General features: G+C 36.0%; 1 protein-coding gene and 1 pseudogene across 1 annotated transcript; both read left to right on the top strand.

The window, feature by feature from the left end:
- Positions 1-2178: 2178 nt before the first annotated feature.
- Positions 2179-5814, top strand: LOC113072494 (proto-oncogene c-Rel-like). Its single transcript, XM_026245492.1, has 5 exons — positions 2179-2285; positions 3352-3456; positions 3667-3882; positions 4187-4330; positions 4427-5814. The coding sequence occupies exons 1-5, from the start codon at positions 2234-2236 to the stop codon at positions 5161-5163; spliced, it is 1254 nt and encodes a 417-aa protein (XP_026101277.1). The 5' UTR covers positions 2179-2233; the 3' UTR covers positions 5164-5814.
- Positions 5815-14735: 8921 nt separating this feature from the next.
- Positions 14736-21894, top strand: LOC113072493 (PDZ and LIM domain protein 1-like; annotated as a pseudogene).
- The last annotated feature ends 326 nt before the right edge of the window (positions 21895-22220 follow it).

Genomic DNA, 22220 nt, shown 5'->3' with positions numbered 1-22220 from the left:
TTTTTTGCGAAGAGGTATTCGTTTTGTGGTTAGGGCTGTCACAAACATGAAAGGATAGCTGAGAATTAAATGTCATACCAGTAATTGTGATTAATGATGTAATTGTTTCATGTTCTGCTTAATACTTCTACAATGAAAATAAGTTGTTTTGAAACCCTTTTTGCTCCAATATTGATTGTATATTTTGCAAACAGAGAAACCACAAGTAACACACTAAATTAAACTGAAATAGTATTTTCTGTGCAACTTATCCTCTCTTATACTCTACTTTGAAAAATCTATTTTTTCACATTAAAAAATAATTTATTCAATTTTGACATTAAGATTAATTTTGTCATATTCATGAATTAAAGTGGTCCGGACTGTAAAATCCTAAAATATTTGTCATTAAACAGAGGGAGGGTTCAAATAACGCATAACTGCACCTCAAAAAGGGCATTTCATGACATTTCTACATTTGATTACAATTCCCTTATGTGGTAATATGTTACTGTGCAAAAGAACTCACAAAAACTCGAAATAGCAAGCAGTTTAATCAGTAGGCATATGTGTCATGTTAGCAAAAAAGTATGTAGCTATAAAAGTCGTGGCGTCTGTGAGGCTGCCCCTAGTTGGATTTGCCGTGATGGGTGCTGAGTGGGTGTTGAGGGCACATTTTGGTGTTAGATGTCACAGATGGTGGGTTCAGGTGACGAGAGATGAGTGTCAGTCTTGGGAATGGTGGTGTGCCCACAGAATGGAGAATCTTCACCTGCCTGCCCCCATTTCTCTCTACAGCTCGAACCCTCTGCTTCACCTTCCAGCAGCCCACGCTAACCTAAGTCGCCCCCCACCTGCGACTGCTGTCCACTTGTGTCTCTTGCTCTCCGATTTCACTAAATGCAGAACCAGAGGTGCACATATACGCAAATAAACATGACCACACTGCGTCTCGCAGTTGCCTTTCTCACACTCCGCCTCTTGCTATCTTCCACACCCACTCATCTCTTCCCACCTCACCTCTGTTCCACTGTTCCCTCTTGTCTGTTTTACATCTGTCTGCTGTGCTCCTCGCTGCTCAGCTTCCGTCTCCTTCCTTCTTTCCCACTTCTGGGCTTGTGGTCTGGACAGAGGTGTCTCTTTGCGTCAGGAGGCCGCCCCCTTTGCTGCAGAGTCGTCAGTGATACTTTGTCACTCGAGCTGTCTTTCTCTATTTCCACCTGCTGTGACCTCAGAGCTGTGGGCGGGATAGCCGTGGGGCGAACAGAGGCAGACTCCTGAGAGTGAGAGCGTGGGGGCGGAGGTGCACACACTAAGAGATGTCTACACTAGCACTCGTGTGGGTGGTTGTGCTCGCATAGGCTGATGTGTCAGTGGCATTTCTGGTGATGCTGCTGGGTGAAATCTGCAAGTGCACAGCATGCTGCTTGCTTTTCTGACTTGGACAACAATTATGCTTTGTATTAATGCTGTCTTTAAATACACCTCGGTCAGGTGTTCATTATTACATCATGCGTTTCAGTCCTAACTAACTAAACAAAGGAATTATATTGTAAACAACACTAATGCAAAATTTGAAATATAGATTTATATCACTTATTTATATGTGGGATCACAACTAAAGTTGAAGTAAATCATGCAAAATGGCCTTAGATTGCCAAGTATTGGTTTAGTCTAAAAATGACTGTAAAATGAATTAAATTACTAAAATTATGATATCTTTAATTATCTTTAATTTTTAATTATAAATGTAATATATTTTGCATAAAATTTCCAGTATTACAATAATTTACTGTTAAAAGTACAAAAAATACTATATTAAAGTAAAGGTACATTTGTTAAAATAATCAAAAAAAGGCAAAACTGCAAATTGAATAAACACATTCATTTTAAAATAATATTACATTGTATTTCATTTAAAATGTTATTATTTATAATAGTATTTATTTATTTATTCATTTTTTTCAGAACTGTGATAAACCTGCTTTTTTATCCTGAAATAATACTCAACACCAAAAAAAATCTAAAAAACAAGTTTGTCAGCTAACTTTAAACGAACTGACCTGGTTTTCGTTCTCGTGCCTGTTTCATTTTCTTATCCCTCTTCCCCTTTCCTCTTCATTCACAGACTCTTTATATTTGTTGTTATATTTTGTGTCCACAGTTCCCCGAGACCAGCTGCTGCAGACTGAGGAATATGATCTGAAATGTGGTGCGTCTTTGCTTCCAAGTTTTCCTGCAAGATGAGACCGGGATGTACAACACCGCTCTGCCTCCCATCGTCTCCAACCCTATCTATGACAACAGTGAGTTTACACAAATAAAAAGCACGCTCTGTCATTTCTGCAAGTTGAAAACTGTTTGGCTGCATTACAACACTGATATGGACTTAGCTTTTTGATGAGTGGCAGAACAGTGTTGTTTTTGCTGCTGCTAGTTCCTACAGAGTCACTAGGGATAGTAGGGCAAATCTTGAAATAGAATACAATATTTATTACTCACTGTTTTAGTTATATTTTTATCATGGTGCTTTTTTAATATTGGCCTTTAGTTTCTTGATACGAATAAAGTAAGCATTATTACAGTATTTACTGTAATGATTTTTATGAGTATAAAAATTAAGTTTTTTTAGTAATGCAAATTTCAGTCCACTACATAAAAACTAATTTAAATGTGATATTTATTAGCTAAGAAAGAAAAGAGTGGATTGTATATAATTTTCAAGTATAGAACTTATTCTATATCATGTTCTATACATTATAATCAACGAAAATAAGCAAAAAACTGATGCGAGTCACTACCTCCACAGAGCACGAAGCTGTGGCAATGCATTGCTTAGGTGACAGATCTGTCAGTGGCCACATCCCACACTACAGGAAGTGAGCATGGTCCATTTCAACACTTCCTCACGTGATGGTGCTGTACAGCGCGAGCAGAACAGCAATGCTTGCAGAGTGTTTTTGTGCGGTTGTGTGATGCTAAATAAGTCATCGGATAAAAAAAAAAAGCTCAGGCCATGAGTTAGTTAAACCCTTTCATTTTGTTGTAGATGCTGACTTTCAAGTCTTTCATGTTGTTCTCATGACAATGAAGTAAAACTAGCTTGTGTTAATATGGTGAGCCGTTCTTTGCCATCACAGAAATCAGTCTCGTACAACCCAGAAAAGAGGAAGCAATAAAACCACCCCGCCCTTACTCTGTAAATTATGACAGGTTTGGCTGCTTTTTCAGTCTCAGGACATAATGTTTGCAAGTGTGGCTGTGCCCACAGATACTCCGATAAAGTCAAAGAATGTGAAAAAGGTTTTTCTTACTGCTCATAGCATGTAAGATTTTCTAATCTTCAATCTCAATGACCTGTGTTTGTTTCAGGGGCCCCAAATACAGCCGAACTGCGAATCTGCCGGGTGAACAAGAACAGCGGCAGTGTGAAGGGAGGTGATGAGATATTCCTCCTCTGCGATAAAGTACAGAAAGGTACGGGAACATTTGAATGATTTGAAGAAAAAAAATCTTAAGTGTTATCGATTTTAGATTTTAACATTCATATTTGTATTTATTAAGTTATTTTCTTTTTATTCATCATCCATTAATTTTATTTTATGGAAATTATCTATCCACCTTCCATTGCTAGTTTTCTTCTTTCGCCATTCTTTTATTTAATACCATCATGTCACCTTACTCTAGATGACATTGAGGTGAGGTTCTTCACTCAGACCTGGGAGGCCAAAGGCTTATTCTCACAGGCAGACGTACACCGGCAAGTGGCCATAGTGTTCAAGACACCTGCCTACTGTGACACCAACATCACAGTCCCTGTCACAGTGCGCATGCAGCTGCGTCGGCCCACAGACCAGGAGGTCAGTGAGGCCATGGAGTTCCGCTATCTGCCTGATGACAAAGGTAATACATTTTTTTTTTTAAATGCACGTGTAAATGTCTCATTTGTTTTTGAAAAGATTTTATTCAAAATATCACACATTTGGGCAGTTGCACCACATGACATTGCAAACACCATAATTATTATTTGAAAAAATTATAAATATATTTTTCAATGTAAAAAGTATTTATTTTACAATCACTTATTATTTCTTAAATACCAATTTTGAGGAGTTAGCCTTTTTTAACCCTGTCTGGTTATTATATTGATATAATGTACCATTTTATTTGTTTTAGTAGATCATGAGCATAATGTCTCTTTTTTCAGATCCATATGGCTGTCAAGAGAAGAAACGTAAAATTGAAAGCCAGATGAAATCCTTTTCTGGCTTCTCCCAAGGAGCCATGAACTTCATTAACAGACCAAAAGCAGTGGCTTCGTCAGGTTTGATGAATCAGAGAATTAAAATGGGTAAGAAGCCAAACACTTTTCATTTAAACCATTCTAAATAGCAATATAGCAAAAAAATTCTATAAATATGTACTTATATACATATTCCTTTTACAGAGCCTACAAATTATTATCCTCCATCAAACCGAGGCATGATGCGCCAAAATCCAACAGGCTTTTATAATAAAGCCCCTCCGTCCTGCCCCATGATGCCACAGCTAACAGAAACCCCACCATCAGGAACACACAGTCAAGCATGGTCCAGTCCAATCGCCAACACCCCCAGTAATGGAGTGGTCCTACAGCAGGTGAACCCAAGTCCCAGCATGCCCACCACAGGGGAAAGTGGAAACAGCCTTCCTCAACTGACAGATAGGGATCTGGAGTTTCTTCAACAGCCTCGGCAGGACCAGCAGAACCAGCAGGTCCAGCAATCCCAACAGCCACCTCAAAGGCAAGGACTAGAAGGAGCCCATAACTGGTATAACTTTGGGCACCAACAGCCTCAAAACACCCAGAATGGGGCAACAGGCACCGGTGGGTTCTTGTATACAGGCAACATAGAAGATGATATATTTCAAAACCTCATCAGCAATCATCAGCCAGTCTTACCAATGAAACAAGAAGCTCAAGGTTCGAACAACATGGCTGTGCTGGGGTCCAGCTCAGACTGTGTGTCGTCCTTCACCGCGCTCTTGAACTCCACCTCCCCCAATGGAGGTACCGCAGAGACCATGAGACAAATGGAAGCTGGTGGGCCCAATCAGAGGGTCTCGCAGATTTCCTACCCTGCCGGCATCATGGGGCAGGAGAGCAATCTTGATTCTTTTCCCTGGCAGTACTTTCACGAATAGAGTCGAATCCCATAACTGTTTAATATTTTGTTCTTTAAATGTAGGCTCTGATTCATGTTCACTGAATGTATTTTCTGAAAATCAGAAGGGCTAGTTGTCCTGGAAATACTGTAAGATGCTGCCACCAATTAGGTAAAGCAGTGAGATTTTATTAAATGTTTATGTACATAACAGTCTGATGGTCATGTTGGAGATGTTTGGGATCTTGAGTCCACAAATGCTCAATTATGACAGGTTAATTGTGTTCCTTAAAGTGGGAACTAGCAGGGAATTGTCCCTGGGTAATGGCTATGTCATTTTAAACATGCTTCTTATCCAAGGTTCTCAAATGTGCTGTTCAAACAAGGGTTTTCTTTGGTTTCTCAAAAGTGATAAAATGGCTTTAGAAAACTTGTTCGGTTTTTACTTTATTCAACATACACAAGCTTTTACATTGCATTTTATATAGGCAAGTTTTTGTATTTTTATAAAATGAAAGTTTATACTACTGGACATGGATTTTTCCGATTTCATGTATGTAATGTTTGATACATTCTTGATAATGTGGAGGTTACCAATGTTTGTTTTCACTTATACTAGTAATTTGAATGCATCATCTTGTTTCTGTTTCACATTCCAAAGTTCAGGTAAATAAAGGATTAAACTCTCTTATTTGGTGTACATATGTCTTTTCATATAACATTCGGTACAAATGAAGAGGGGACTGTGGATGCAGATACTGTATGTGTGGCTTTCATATTTCTGAACCCGTTGACATATGCTCCTAACAAAAAATGTCAGTGAACCAGTCATCGTGTCATTCAAGAGGTTTCAACACCCAACAGGGTTATATTTAATGCTTAGAAACATATTATTGTTATGTTGGTGAGTTACTTGACTGATTTTGAAACTTTGGAATTTTTTACTTCCTAATGAAATCTTTTGATTCACTTTTTTTTCAACAGTTTGGAAATACTATAATACTATTTTACTTTTTGTTTCTCTTTTTATGTAATTTCAATACTGGACTATTTTAAAATAATGACGTTTTATATTTTGCATATACATAGTTATTGCATTCCCCATCAGTTAAACAATCTGCATTAATAATCACTAGAAATGACCTACATGGGTTAAATCACTATTATATAGTTACCAACTCCCTCCGGAGATAGAAGTTATATAACTACCATTCAAAGTTTGGGTTCATATTGTTTTTTTCTTGCACTCAACAAAGCTGCATTTATTTGATCAAAAAAGAAAATTATATTGTAAGTACTTTGAGTATGAAAATAACTGTTTTGTTGTTAAATATGTTTGAAACTGTAATTTATTGTTGTGATCGATAGATTCTGTGAATATTCATCTTTTCAAAGATAAATATTTTAACAGCCATTACTCCAGTCTTCAGTGTCACATGTTCCTTATAGCTTAAACTGATTTGCTACTCAAGTAACATTATTATTTCTTATATCATCAATGTTGAAAACTGTTTTACTGAATATTTTTGTGAAAAGCAGAATAACAGGGACAAGTTGTCATTGTATTACCGCCCCGAGACTCGAGTAATACATCATTAGTAACTGTAAAGGCTCTACTTTTTTGTGTGCACTCACAATATCAACAAAACAATGTGCTTTTAGAAAGTAAAGAAAACAAACATGATGCACTTTCTGCCATCTCTTGAACAGGTGCACTTCACAAAAATGAACCGAAAATCAGTGAATACATGCCTCACAGACATGATAAATATATCTATAGAAATCTTTATATTACTACTTAACGAAAACAAACAAAAACTCTTTCATTATATTCATAATCCATAAAGATGTACTTTCTAAAGGCGCGTCTAACAAGGAGATGCCTAGTCAGGATCAGAAACTTCACCCTTGCGACACCAACTCAGAAAACACTATTTATTAGTAATTAATTTAAACATCTCCTTTCTGTTTTCCCCTGATACATATTTGTTGTAATTACTTTTGTGGCAAGCCTGGCTTTGATCTAGCACACATAGAATGATTTGACTGAAAATTTGTCCGAAGAGATGGAAGAAAAATAGTGGTCATATACGCAATTCGGAAAAAGAAGCGGCTTTTGTGCATTTCTTAATTAAATTTTTTACTCTTTGTACAGCAGTTATTGTTAATTCACTCTATTTTTAATGTAGAATATGTTACCTAAATACATGGCAGAGGGTGCCCCCCCCACCAACACTAAAAGTGAAACTCCACCTATGCACAGAGATCTTAATGGACTTCTCACAAATGTTACCTTCATTTGCCAGCCTTTAGCATTAATAAAAGCCAACCCATTGAATTATGTTCATTCAACAGTGTGATTAATACATTCAAGGAATAGTTTGGCCAAAAATGGAAATACTAATTTCCAACAGAATTTTTTCTGTTATTTCTCTTCTGATGCAGACAAGACCACTTTTTACAGGAGAAAGCAATATTATGGTTACAGAATCCATTAGCATACGCAAACACTGAGCTAGATAAGATGATCCTTTTAAAATGTGATTCAGGATTAATCTCAATGACCTATAGCTGAATCACATACAACCCTGTTTTCAGAGAGCAATCAGTTTAGTAGTTTATCCTCTCCTTCATCTTACCCAAACATAGTCCGAAGCAAAGTTAAAAACGTAAAAACATCTTAGTGATGTATTTGTTTATTACAAACAGGCAGTTTGTGGCTTACATAAATTACTTGTGAATTATTAAGCCGTTTTTATCAATTGTTTGAACTCATTTCTGATGGCTTCCATTCATTGCAATGTATCTCCAAATCTGTTCTCATCTATTTCTTGGATGGTCTGATGGGGAAAGTTTTCAGAATTTTCTTTTCAAGCGTCAAAGAAAATGCTTTTGAATCCTGTACAGAAAAACTAACAAAAACAGGAACAATCATAGGCCTTTAAGCCAAGAGTGTGAGTCATTCATTTTTTAGGTAAACATTTATAGTAAAGACGTCAGTGCATGGACTTTTTTAACAATCTTTTTATATATTCTGATAAAGCTCACAAGATTTCTTGAAATTGTGTGGTTTATAGCCAGTTTTAGCTAGAGCTGCTTTCCCCAAAGAGCTGCTTTCCTCAGAGACGTCAATACCTGTGAATACAGGACACACTTGAAGACAGAATCTTCGTATGGTCTTATCTGGAAAACATGCCGTTTAAAATCTTGGCTTCCTGTCTGTCTGTCTGTAGCAAACCACAGTGCAGTTCCTAAACAGAAACAACAGTTCATACACAGGGACATTTGTCAGTTATGCATGATAATGAGGGCAAAGGTAACAGGTTAATGACTCTATAGAGTTCTTTTGATCATGTCAGATCATAAGTCCTGATTTTGTCATAACTACCATCATGAGGTAATAATCGCACAGATCTTAGTGGAAAATACTTGAGCAGATGTCAGTGTATAAAAGACGTGACATTTGTTTCATTTACCTTCTTGGAATTAATGAAGAAGATTAAAATAAAAACATCTCACAGTTTAACAACAATTAATATTTGCACATCATACTGATAAAAAAAAATTGCAGCGATTCTGCATAATACAATGTGTTGGGATAAAACAAACAAAAATTGTGACCACAGTGATGCAGTTGCTGCTTAATCCTAATATACTCCTACTTATTTTCCAGTATATGCATTGTCATATCTATAAGTGCTTCTGTGTTTAACATGAGTTAGCATATAAGCCTTTATCACAATAACATTATCTTGTTACCAGTATTCAACACTATGTTGAAAAGTCTTTTGTCATTTTTGTGTCTACATTAGTATGATACATGTTCGGTCAGAGCATTTCTGCCCTGGAACAAAGCCAGGGCAAAACACAACAGAGCCAAACTTCTCAGTTCCAGTCAAGCTCCTCCCCCTGTCCTCCGTCACGCGTACACACACACACACACACACACACACACGCACATCATTGTGTGATGGGAAATGGATGACACGCCTCACAAAACTGCCTTTTCTTGTGCACTGCTCTCACCAGGAGAATGAGGAAGCTAACAAGGAAAGATCACATTACAGTCTAACGATGTACTGTGTTTATGAATGGTGATTGCATGAAAGCTGCAATGCCAAGCTTTGCTATTGGGCACCGGTGAGAGACAGTGATTTCTTTGTCACTGTTAAAGACTGATAACCCCCCCCCCCCACCCTCCAAAAAAAAAAAAAAAAAAAATAGACTCCTATATACTAAAATTTGAAAATAAAGTTGTAAATAAAAATTATTTATTGCGGTGTATTTACTGAAAATATACCAGGCCTACTTCAAAACTGCATGATCGGCCAGTCTGGATTTTTTATAACCATTCATTTTTTTTTTTTTTTATGATACCAGTACAGCATGTGTATGTGCCAGTTTATAATAGATAATAAACAATTAATTTCCACAGAGCTATAATTACTTAGATGATTGTTCATGTGGTTCCATAGCGCAAAGCTTAAACTGCAAATCAAGAATTTATGTAATGCATCTCATTTGTGCATTAATAGGTCTTAAGTTGATTCCTCTCCTTTCAGACAAAGTGATATCGGTAAAACCGATTATCCGTCAATCTCTAGTTTAATTCAATGTATTACTTGCATTTCTTTGTTGTTATTTGTCATATTGACTAGCAATTTCTTAGTGAGAATTGCATTTTCGCTCATTTTTTTCAGTGTAAAAACATTAATGTTTGAATCTGAAAATCCTGCTTAACAAGTTTTATACAAGCTACACAAAATGATTTGAGTAGAAAATGAAACACGCCACTTTCAAACTATTCTGATCTAAAGGTCTAAAGCAAAGGTCACAAAGCCCATTCAGAAACGCTTCAGCAAGCAAATCTACCTTATACAACTGTGAATTCAAGGGTACTCATTAAACAGCTTTGCTTGGGGAAAGAGAGCCATGTATAAGTGTCCTGAAGGTCTGTCTAATTACATATTGCCTGTGTGTTTGCCTGAAATGCTTACCTCATGTGCAATGAATCTCAGATTTCAGTACAGAGGGAAAATCCCTATAACCAGAGAGACCTGCATTAGAGCAGTCTGTGCTTGCAAATTATTTGACTCTGATCTGAGCTAAAATTGATACATACTGAAGCTATCACTATTCCATTATTAAATTCCAGTCATACTTAATGTTTTGTTTTTTTCATTCAGTGCCACACCTCCAAACACTTTCACTCTCATACACAATCTTATACTCACTTTGAAAACAGTATATACACAAGCTAAAACACATGTAGAGAGACTTACAGAACATACTAGGTTACATACACCAGACAAAACCAGAAAATTTTGTGCTGTGTGCTTTTGAGAGTGAAATAGTTTGACACTTTTGCAAAAAGCAGCACAATGCATTTAAAGTTTAACTTATATCGCAAAAGTTACATTTGAAACTTTAACACCTTTTACAACTTAACTGATGTAAATTAATTAGATTAATACGATAAACAAATGATTTATTAAAATATATTTTGTGTAAAATACATCCAGTGCTACAAAATAATCAACAAAACAAAAGACATTAAAACTTTTACACATTAATTAATATAATTTATGTTGCTGGTTAATTAAAATATTTATTTATTTTCCATAACTATTTAGCTCTTTGTATTATTTTGTACAAACGATATGTTCTGCCCCCAAATTTAACTAGAGTCTAGCTGTATCTGACCACTAAGCACTTTCTCGTACTGTTGGTCAAACCCAACTGCGTCAGTCTGTGGGTTGGGGAGTGGGTTGAAGAGGGAGAAGGTGTTAACAGCTCAAAATGTCACCACCGGCCCCATACTCAACAAAACGACGGCCCCACTCCCACATTCTGTGACGTCTTCTGACGACACACTCCTGAGCTCCTTCTATCAATATTGAACTGAGTCCCACACAATGACATCACAAGACACTTTTCTAGCTCCGCTAATGACACATTTGAGGGGTACCAGGGGCAGAGGGGCCTCAGAACTAACCACAAGATTGAAACACAATTTAAAGTCGATACTTTCACCAACTTGTGCTGATAGTTTCAGGTCACATGCTTTACTTCTGCTTTTCAACAGAGCTCACTGTCAAAGAGGAACAACATTAATACCGTGTCTTTAAAAAGAACAGCATAGGGAACTTAGAATTTCTCTATCTTTATATTGTTATCTCACTCAAACACCGCATGTTTAGGTTTTATAAGAGGTGCTAAACACTGCGTTTCAGTTTGGTGTAATGTATGTACACTTTCTAAAAAAAACCTAAAACAACCTTCATGAACTCCAGTGATGTTTTGATCTCGCGCTCAAACGCTTTAATTATTAAGATGAAAGCAAGCATCTCATTTGAGAACGAGCATTGTGTTTGTGGTTCTGTCGTTCACAGTGCTGTCATCACGGAAAAAATAAGTGGAAACGAAAACAACACAGACATTTCAAAACTGCTCGTATGTTTGAGTGCAAAGGGTTGAGGATGACCTCTGTTGGTCATGGGTTTACAGCACATCTGATTTACGCACTTTAACTCCGAGCTCGTACGCACGCGCCGGTGGTGCCGCCAACAGGCTCGTTCAGAGTCAATAGGCTGTAAGAAATGTAGCCTCCAACTTTTGAATGGAAAGAGAAATGTAAAAAAAATTCTGTTAAGGGATTAAGGAAAATATTTAACATGGTTCTCTGTTATTTATACAAAAAGGCCAAATTTTAACTTAAAGTGATTATTTTTGTTTTAAGAAGATATGCAACGTTTTATGCGTATTAGTGTAAAGTGTTCCTTTACTTTAATTTTATAGTTTTTAATAAAGGAAAAAATGATCAGATTCTCTGATATTTATATAAAGAGGACACATTTCTACTTGTAGACTTTAATCTTACATCCCACCCTCTACATTGTGAGTAAATCACTCGCAAATGTGACTAAATCTTCCTTCTGGCGGCTGAATGATGTTTAGTATTAGCCAATGGCTAATAAATTAGCTGATTTGACTCACCAGTGTGTTGTTGGATGCTAAGTATAAGTTTAGCACATATATATTTTCCCTCGCGAACACTCTCCGTCAGGATATCTGTGCTTTTATTCAGTTCATCTCTGTGCTTTCATTCAGTTCTTTCTCTTACACTCACGTAGAGAGAGTGAGATGTACGTTCAAACGTTATTTTAATTGCTATATTGTTCCAAATTACACTGTTGTATATTCTCTTTTCATATGTATGCTTTGGCAATGCAAAATGTACTACTGTCATGCCAATAAAGCTAACTGAATTGAATTGAGAGAGAGAAAAAGAGGGAGATAGAGAGAATTGACATGCTACAATATTTTTTGTTGTATTTTCCTGTCAAAATAACAGTCAGAGTTCCTATGGAAGACTTCAGTTTTTAAGAACATCCTGGTTTTCCGGTAATGGGTGGAGTTAATGCGCAAACGGTAATCTCATTGGCTGACGCTTACCTATTATCGTCCCTGTTTTGATTTCAGCAAATCAGTTCGAGCGAATGCACAAAACATGTTTAATATTTATGAATCCAGCAGCTCATTAATCCTTAGTAATTCTAGTGTGTTTTATAGATCTTATTCGTAGGAATCGTATAATTATTATCTTATAAGTATTTTTGTAGGTTTTTTTCCCAATTGTTTTTTTTTTTACAGAAACACTGAATGACCAAAAAATTTATAAAGTCTATCTAATTAATAAAGTTTTATTCTTAAATAATACTTGATTATTATAAAACTTGAGTGAATGATGTTGTACTTTCAGGTATTTAAAAAACTGCGCCATTGTGCCATTTTACCAAAAACACACACACACACACACACACACACACACACATATATATATATATATATATATATATATATATATATATATATATATATATATATATATATATATATATATATAATCTATCCAGTGTAATTCAATTTCTATTTATGGTGTCAGGAGACAGACATGCTATTTTCTTTACTATGTGGCTACTTTATTTTGTACAGCTATTTCATTTTATTTTTTCATTTCTTATTTATTTTACATTATTTAACATTTGTGTGTGTGTGTACCCTGGACCACAAAAAGATCATGTTCCATGAAGATATTTTGTAAATTTCATACTGTAAATATATAAAAACTTTATTTTTTTACTAGTAATATACATTGCAGAGAACTTAACTTGGAAAACCTTAAAGGTGATTTTCTCAATATTTAGATTTTTTTTTTTTTTTTTTTTTTTTTTTTTTTTGCACCCTCAGATTCAGATATTTAAATAGTTGTATCTCAGCCAAATTTTGTCCTATCCTAACAAACTATGTATCAATGGAAAGCCATAATGGTTTTGTGGTCCAGGGTCTCTCTCTCTCACACAAAAACACACACACACACGTATATATATATATATATATATATATATATATATATATACTTTATTTCAAATGGGTTTATTAAGTAGTTTTTATCATAGACTGTGATAATGTATTTCTTAGCTTTATCTGTATGTTATGCTAGCACTAAATTACAAAAGAAGGTCAACACTGCTGTCATGAAGTCTAATATAGGCTATTTTCTGAGAGTGTAACTGTTTATTTGACATATTTCTCTCCTCCCTGCCATAGTTTTCTCTATCATTCTCTCTTGAAAAGTCATGGGAATGCAAATGCTGAGCCCATGTAATTCCGAAAATTATATAAGCTATGCAATGGTCTACTGTTTACATCTATAGAAATGTACCCTGTGACGAACCCGAAAATGAGAAAAAGGTCCATAAACTATTTTGGAGATCTTACATTCATCAAAGTTTTGTTAAGCATATACCTGAAACTGTTACTGGCAGACTTTGGACACCAACTTTACAGGAAAGGTGTGACAGTGTAAGAAGTAGGCTATGTTCAAAAGTTAAGATTGTTCAGTTCAGTATCCCCAATGACATTCTAACTGCATCCGGCAGGGTTACTAGCCAACACAGATAAGCCCCTGGCTCTATATATAACATGTTTACTCAGAATCATTATCTAACCATTATCATTTTGCTTGGGAAACAGACAATTTTTAATTTGAAAGAAATTAGGCTAGGAGGAAGTTGTTTGTAATACAGCCCCTGGAAAAGGCAGTTTATCTAAAAAAGTAAAAAAAAAAAAAAAACTATGGAAACCGGCATAACAAGCATAGCAACATTTTAAAAACTGAGTCGAGGAGCACATTAAATGCCCATCTCATTATTTAAAATACTCATAAATCATATAGCAGCCTATCTTTACTTGTACTGTAAGCCATTCTGCGAAGGTGCCACTGTTCTTTATTAACAACTCTAGCTTTTAATGTAAAGCCAATATTGACAATGTGCTTCCACGTTGCTCGTTTTGTCCGCACTTGTTCCACGTTTTGGGAATGCTGAGAATGTGATTCGTACTCCTGGAAAGCATAGCATGCGCGATCCCCCCTTGTCAGGAATCTGGATTTGGGAGTGGCACAAACCAAATTTTTGGATTTGGCTCTTCCATACATGGTAAACTTCAATCGGCTATAAGATGACGTAACGGTCCACCCCTAAACAAACAAAGGAAATAAGCTCTTATCAGCCCACAGACCTGACATTATTCGCTCTCTCCTGAGGAAGCTCCGCCCAGGTATGGTCTCTTCAACGTGAACGCCTTGTCCTGCTACAGTTACTCCAAACTGCAGACTTCATAAAGCAGTTTACGCTGCACTGGTTCAGTAGCGTTATATCCATCCATTTAGTAAGCTTGTTGGAAGTATGCCTTTACGAGTTGTTTTACAAGGTCCCGGACCGTGGGGCTTCCGTCTGGTCGGGGGAAAGATTTCGAACAACCTCTGACTATTTCGAGGGTAAGGAATTAACTTTGGCGTTGTTAATCATTTAGCACAGAGGTAAAATGGCTTTTATGGATATTACTGGGCCAACACATTTTACTCCACAGACTGGTTACAGCGTGAATACAGCAGCAGCAGCATCCAACAGCAGAAACGCACGTGAACACGACCATATCGATCTGAACTTCAGTGTCGCAATGTATCGAGCTCTTGGATTACAATGCTCAGGCGTCAGTCTGGAAGAACAATTAGCAAATAAATAGTTCATTTTGACGCAAAATCAGGTTCTTTCGCAAACTAGTTCTGTAGGTGATTCCATATGGTATCGCAGATAAGTGTTCAGACACCTAAGCTTATGCATTTCGATAAATTCCTTGTAACGTTAGACTATCCGTGGCATGAATGCATGTTATGTGGTACTTTTGGTAATGTGAAACTCAAGCGTGCGATTAAAACTTTCAAACTACTTTCAACCGCAGCAAGATGCCTGTCATCTCTTAAAGGGGCACTCAGTATTTTTAACAACGTTGTAAATGCTGCTTTTTAAAAATATTGAAATAATAATATTATTATTATTATTATTATTATTAAAATGTTGTTCACTTGTATTAGTATAACACTCACGTCATCATATTTGTAGAATAAGCTATTTTATTTTACATCTAGTGGGTCTCCTTTTCATTGGTGCCAACATGTTGAGATCACATGACCAATGGTAGTTTTTCTCATATAGCACATCCTGCCAACACTCAATGTAAAAAATTAAGGCCTGATCACACCAAGAACGATAACTATAACAAATATATTAGTGTCCACAACTATGCACAAAAATGTTCTGTTTATTGTAACTTGTGTATTGCAGTTATGTCATCTGTGATTCTACTGATATCGTTGCTCTGTGTCTCTGTTTCCTATTCTTATAGATTTAGAACAACTAATTAAACTTTATAGCTACAGTTATAATGTTACCAGTATAGTAAACATCCGGGGCGGCAGTGGCTCAGTGGTTCATGTTGGTTGTCTACAAACCGGAAGGTTGGTGGTTCGATCCCCGGCTCCACCTGACCAAGTGTCGAGGTGTCCTTGAGCAAGACACCTAACCCCAGCTGCTCCCGACGAGCTGGATGGCGCCTTGTATGGCAGACACCGCCGTCGGTGTGTGAATGTGAGGCAAATTGTAAAGTGCTTTGGATGGCCATGTGGTCTGTTGAAAGCACTATATAAATGCAGTCCATTTATATAAATGCAGTCCATTTACCTTGATGTGACCGGCCCTGTAGTTAGGGTTGGACCCAGGAGTGTCCAGAGAATAAATAAACAGTTGTGTGAAGTGGACGCAGTTCATAAACAAACATTGTGCGTTCTAGTTGATATAAACCAATTGTGCCATTGGGATGAATAAGATCCAGCTAAAAGTTAATAAAAACTTGCTGAGTTTACATTTAACCATAACGTTTTTCTCACAAACAAGCTACACACCCTGACACTTTATAGAGGAAGTCATCATGTAACATGTAAAAGCTACACCAAAGAGAAGTTTTTGTCAAAATTCTGCCATATTCTTTTAAGTTTATATTTGGGCATGAAAACGACACAATTTTATTCTAAAACCCTTTTGGTTTTGATGATAATTATGATGACCAGTTTTGATTTTTTCAGGTAACCCCAGGAAGTAAAGCAGCTCAAGCCGACCTATGTATGGGGGACATGATCCTGGCCATAGATGGAGAGTCAACAGATGGCATGACTCACCTGGAAGCACAGAATAAAATCAAAGCTTGCATAGAGGAAATGGTGCTTTCCATTGACAGGTGACATGTTACTTTGCAAAGAGGAACATGCAGTGGTTTGTCTGAATGTATTGTTAGCTGAGAGTATGTAGAGCACCCAGATAAATGTGATATAATGAAACCTCTTCCAAAAACAAACAGAAATGTTGGCTTTTATTAAATTCTTCCAGACATTGTAGACTTAATTTTATGAACCATTATGATGCCATTACTCAGAGGTCCTGTTTTACGTTTAGTGCATATTTTAAAACAACAACAACAAAAAAAACCTGAATCCTGAATTGGAGGTTGGCAATTCAATTTTATTATTATTTTTAAAGTGACAAACATCAAACATTTAAAAACAAGTTTTTAGTTATAAGCTATGACTCTGATGCTGTGGAAGATAATTGCATACAATGTAAATTGTTGCTGGGTCTAATTTTCAGCTCTTTTTTTGCTCAAGTCTGTCACAAGTCGTTCTCACAATTTCAACATATCCTCATATGTGTCAGTCGGCTTGATAAAGTCATGTTGGAGACAAGTCTAAATCTGCAGATTTGCCACAACAGTGTTAGTAGATGACAGGCAACCCAATGTGTTTTTATGCCATGCAAAACTTGTGAAATACACGATCAGTAGAATTGCATCAACTTGCCTGAATCTTTCACACTGGGCCCAGGCTTAATTATTATTATTGTTGCTGAGCCATGGTGATTTTATATTTTTACTTTAATCATTTGCTGATTCACTGTATGAAAGTTTTTTGCTTTTTGTAGATCAGAGTCGAAAATGTGGTCCCCACTGGTGACTGAAGAAGGAAAGACCAATCCATACAAGATGAATCTGGCCAATAAAGAAACACAGGTGCGTTTTAGCTCTGATTATCTGGGAGCTTAGGGGTTTTTAAATGAATCCTTGATCATTTTCAGTGAGCTTTAAAGACCTTAATATTGCATGAGACTGTCATACATAACAGAACCATAGCGGCTAAACAAATAAAGGCACGGCACCATAGGCTGCCAAAGTGAAGTCATTGTTTATGTCCTAACAAGCCTTATCCATGGAGACCAGTAGGTTTATCAGCCAAAACCATGACGCAAGACCCACATCCTGCAGGCTATGTTGGAAATTTAGGGTCAGAATGTGGATGATCATAGGAAGTGTGTGGAGCTTGACTACATAGTTTGGGTGTTATAAATGTTTCCCAAATTAAGCAGAGAGAGAAACTTAATAAGAAACAACTGTTAAATATGTTGTAAACGGAGCAAAGTTTCACAATGTCATAAAAACCTTAGTCATTAGTGTTGAAAAACTCTTCCGTGTCTGTTTTTTCCTGTTGTAACTTGGTTATGATAATTACCGTTATAAACTTAAAGTAATGATTTATTCTCAAACCATTTTTCTGGTCTGAATAGTTAGGTATTACTGCAATTCTTAGGAAATGATCTTATGTCTTTGGCTTTGCTTTTGTGTCATTCCAAGTCTTTATGACTGTATTTCTTTTGTGGAAAACAAAAGCAGATATTTTGATGAATGATTTTCTTTATACACTGAAAGTCAGTAGAGTCCAAAACAATACAGATTTTTTTCATTATATAGAAAAAAAGGAGAAGAAAGTAAGTACACAAGTTTGGAATGACATAAAGGAGAGTAAATAGAGTTTTTAAGAATCTTTGAGTGAAATAACCTTTTCAAGTTACAGTTCTCCCTTCTGTTTTATGAGATTAGTAATCTTATAGTTCCTGCTCTTTTTTTTTTTTTTACTTTTCTGCAGGATGTGAAACATATAGGCTCTGCTCATAACAGGAGCGCCATGCCTTTCAATTCTAGCAGTCCAAAAGTGGTTACCAACATGTACAATAACCCCTCTGGCCTGTATTCCTCTGAGAACATTAAGAGTTTTAACAGTGCAGTGGGTGATGTCCAGACTTCTGCTGCCTCCAATGAAGCCAGTAAGATGTAAGCATGATACACACCTCACTAACATACTTGACCCAAAAATATGTGGTACAACTATCTTACAAAAAAATGATATAACAGAGTCCTCTCAGTAACCTGTAGACCTTGATGACTGATAATGATGATGTGACACAACAAGGCAAGGCTAGTTCAGATCTTAACTCCCCAAAAAAGTATTAATTAATAATAATTATATATATTGTTATTTAAAAAATGCTTTTTGCCATTCAAAAACCTGAAGTTGAGAAAACATTTTTTGAAAGAAGTTTCTTATGTTTACCAAAGCTGCAAAAATACAATAGATGTAAAGATTATTAAAATTTTAATAAAAAGTGTTTTCTGTTTTGTTTTGCTTTTTAATGCAATTTACTTCTGGGAAGATAAAGCCGGGTTTTCAGCAGCTATAACTCCAGCTTTCGTTGTCACATCATCCTTTGGAAATCATTTTCAATTGCTCAAGAAACATTTCTTAAAAAAAGAAAAAAAGTTGTTCTGATTTTATTTTCAATATTCTTTGAGAAGTTCAAAACGACAGCATTTTTACCTGTATTGTAAAAATCTTGGTTACACCACATGACCTTTAGACTTTTCTTGAAAATGTATAGTTTTTCAAAAATTTTCTAAAAGATGTTTTGTTTTTCCTTTTTTTTTCTTTTTTTTTATTTCTTTTTTTATTTATTTATTTTTATTTATGCCAACAGACTATTACAATATTTACAAAATGCAGAAAACATTTTCAGAGACCAACATAACATACATATCAGTACGATATGTGTGTGTGTGCGTGCGTGTGTGTTAGTGTAATTGGGTGAGGGAGTAGAAATATCTGAATAAAGGGGGCTACAGTACAACAGACTTAACCAAAAAAAAAAAAAAAAAGATTTATATACACACATAACAATAGCAGTAATACTAATCATAACAATAATAATAATAATAATAATAATAATGATGATGATAAATCCAATTCATAAGAATAGACAAATGGTAATAATAGTATTATCAGTCGTAGTAATGATGAACATATATTAACAAATATTTCTTCCAGAATGGGGGGGGGGGTTAAAGGATCAGGAAAAGGACAAATAAAATAGTAGTAGTAGTAATAATAATAATAATAATAAAAATAATAATATTGACACAGCCATTGAAAGTAATGCTAATAGTAGTAGTTGCAATAATAATAATAATAATAATAATAATAATATTGATACAACTATTAATGATAAGGTATTGTAAAGCCACCTCTGACATCCCTCGTGGCCATGGCATATGATAGACCCCCGCCAGGGTGTAGTTGCAAGGGGTTATCAAGGTGAGGTGCTTCGGGGCCCAGGGTCACCAAATCTACACTCATTCCCAGCCGTCCCAGACATGCCACGCTTACCCTGTCTTGTGTGTTTTTTTTTTTTTGTTTTTTTTTATATATATAAATATGTCTGCTTTCATTGTTATCTCATGATATGTTTGTCAACTAGTGTGTAATGGATTTAAAAAAGTATGGCTTGTAACATGGAGCAGCCCAGCACAAAGCCCAAGCTGCCATGTCCACACCACACTTACCCTATGTGTTTTTTTTTTTTTTTTTCTACTTATTATGCATCATTATGTGCTACACTTATTACAGTTCTGTGTTGTATTCGTATAGCTATTTGAGTTTGTCCCTCAGGGATGAAACTAGGAAGTAGGCATTGAGTTTAATATAATGCTTTTGAGATAACACTGCTTGTCTTGTGGCTGTCATCAGTGTGGCTTTTTGCATGTTTTATAGCCCAGATCCCTGTAGACCTGGCCAGCCAAAGCCTGCGTTAGCCACAGACTCTGAGGTGTACAAAATGCTGCAGGAGAATCAAGAATTCGACGAGCCTCCTCGCCAGTCTGCCTCCTTTAAAGTTCTGCAGGAGATCCTGGAAACCGGTATAATTTCATACACACCTGTACTGTACTACATTGTGTCTGAATTACCCATAGGTCACCAGGCCTCAGCTTCTGTTGACAAAATGGGTGTCTGTATTTCTGGTCAATCATAATCATCAGCTTTTAAAGCCATGCCTGTGGCTACAGCAGTAAAACACATTTTGCGTCAGGTTTTTGGGCCTATAAAAGAAACCCTTAGCATTAAATGGATTTCTTTGCCTTTGTGTCAGGTGATGCAGATAAACCATCAGGCTTCAGAAGTGTCAAGGCTCCAAACACCAAAACTGGAGCCTCGGTTGGGAATCCTGAAAAGCTCTCTCTTTGTGACAAATGTGGTTCAGGGATTGTGTAAGTTTCACTTTTTTGGTTTATCTTTCTGGGAAAAGTGTTCTAAGATGCATTTCTTTAAAAAGTTGCATATACTGTAAAGTGCAATTGTGATGTTATGCCATCTAGTGGAACATTTTGGAACTCCATCTTGTTATAATACCTGTGGATTTTGCTCTCTGTTAATAATTTCACTATAATTGTAGGATTTTTTTTTTTGCAAATGTGTTCCTAAATAACTTTTTTTCTCTTTATTTGGTTATAAAGAGGAATGATGGTCAAACTTCGAGATAAGTTTCGCCACCCAGAATGCTACGTCTGCACCGACTGCGGGATCAATCTTAAGCAGAAAGGACACTTTTTTGTTGAGGACAAGATTTACTGCGAGAAACACGCACGTGAGCGCGTCACTCCTCCAGAGGGTTATGATGTCGTCACCGTTTTTCCAAAGTAGAATGTTTCCCACGTTCTACTATAAAAGCTGCACATTCCCTTATGTGGGAAAATTCCTTTGGAAATCTGTAACATTTTATTTGCATAGACTTCCAGTGGGGCTGCTTTGTTGCCAATATGAATGTTTGTGGAAACTCTTAAATACTCAGAAGTGCATAGATATAAATGGGCTTTGGCAACAGTAATCAGGAAATCGTGATTAGACATCACCTAAATATGTGAATATAGAGTCTACCCCAATTAAGTGCTATTGTTATCATACATACCTATGTCGTCTTCATTCCATGCATTTATCTCAAGGTTCATTTTATTGGTGCTAGGGTAGCTTAAGACCACTTATTGCATTTTCAGATTTTCATATGTTTTATACTGATAATTGAAATGGCTGTATTCCCCATGCACACCAGTATGTAAAAACTATTCCATGTTTGTATATTGTCTTTTGGATTCTCCATATTTTTGTATGAAAATAACATATTCAGCCTTGCTAGAAAAATAAAATGTTGCATATCCATTATTAAATGTCTGTATGGTTTATTTCTTTGCAAATTCTTGTAATTTTTTTTTTAGAAATGTTTATTCATTTGAATACTGTCGGCCTTTCTGCAAAAGCATTACATCATAATTAGAACAGAATAAATTACAAAATGCTATAGTGTTGTATTGTAAATCTCAACCCGCTCCTACTTCAGTCAGAGTACAATATAGTTGTTTTGCAGTGTATGTATATGCATTATATATGACGAGTTCAGATGCAAAAGCCTCTAAGTGCCATCAAAAGTTATCTTCCAAAATAAAAATTCCAACTCAAATTGTGAAACTCACGTATACACACAGACTGAA

This window comes from Carassius auratus, unplaced genomic scaffold (genome assembly GCF_003368295.1).
Source record: "Carassius auratus strain Wakin unplaced genomic scaffold, ASM336829v1 scaf_tig00009193, whole genome shotgun sequence".
Taxonomy (NCBI): Eukaryota; Metazoa; Chordata; class Actinopteri; order Cypriniformes; family Cyprinidae; genus Carassius; species Carassius auratus.
The sequence above is the reverse complement of the archived record's forward strand: the minus strand, read 5'-3'. Positions and strand labels throughout refer to the sequence as shown.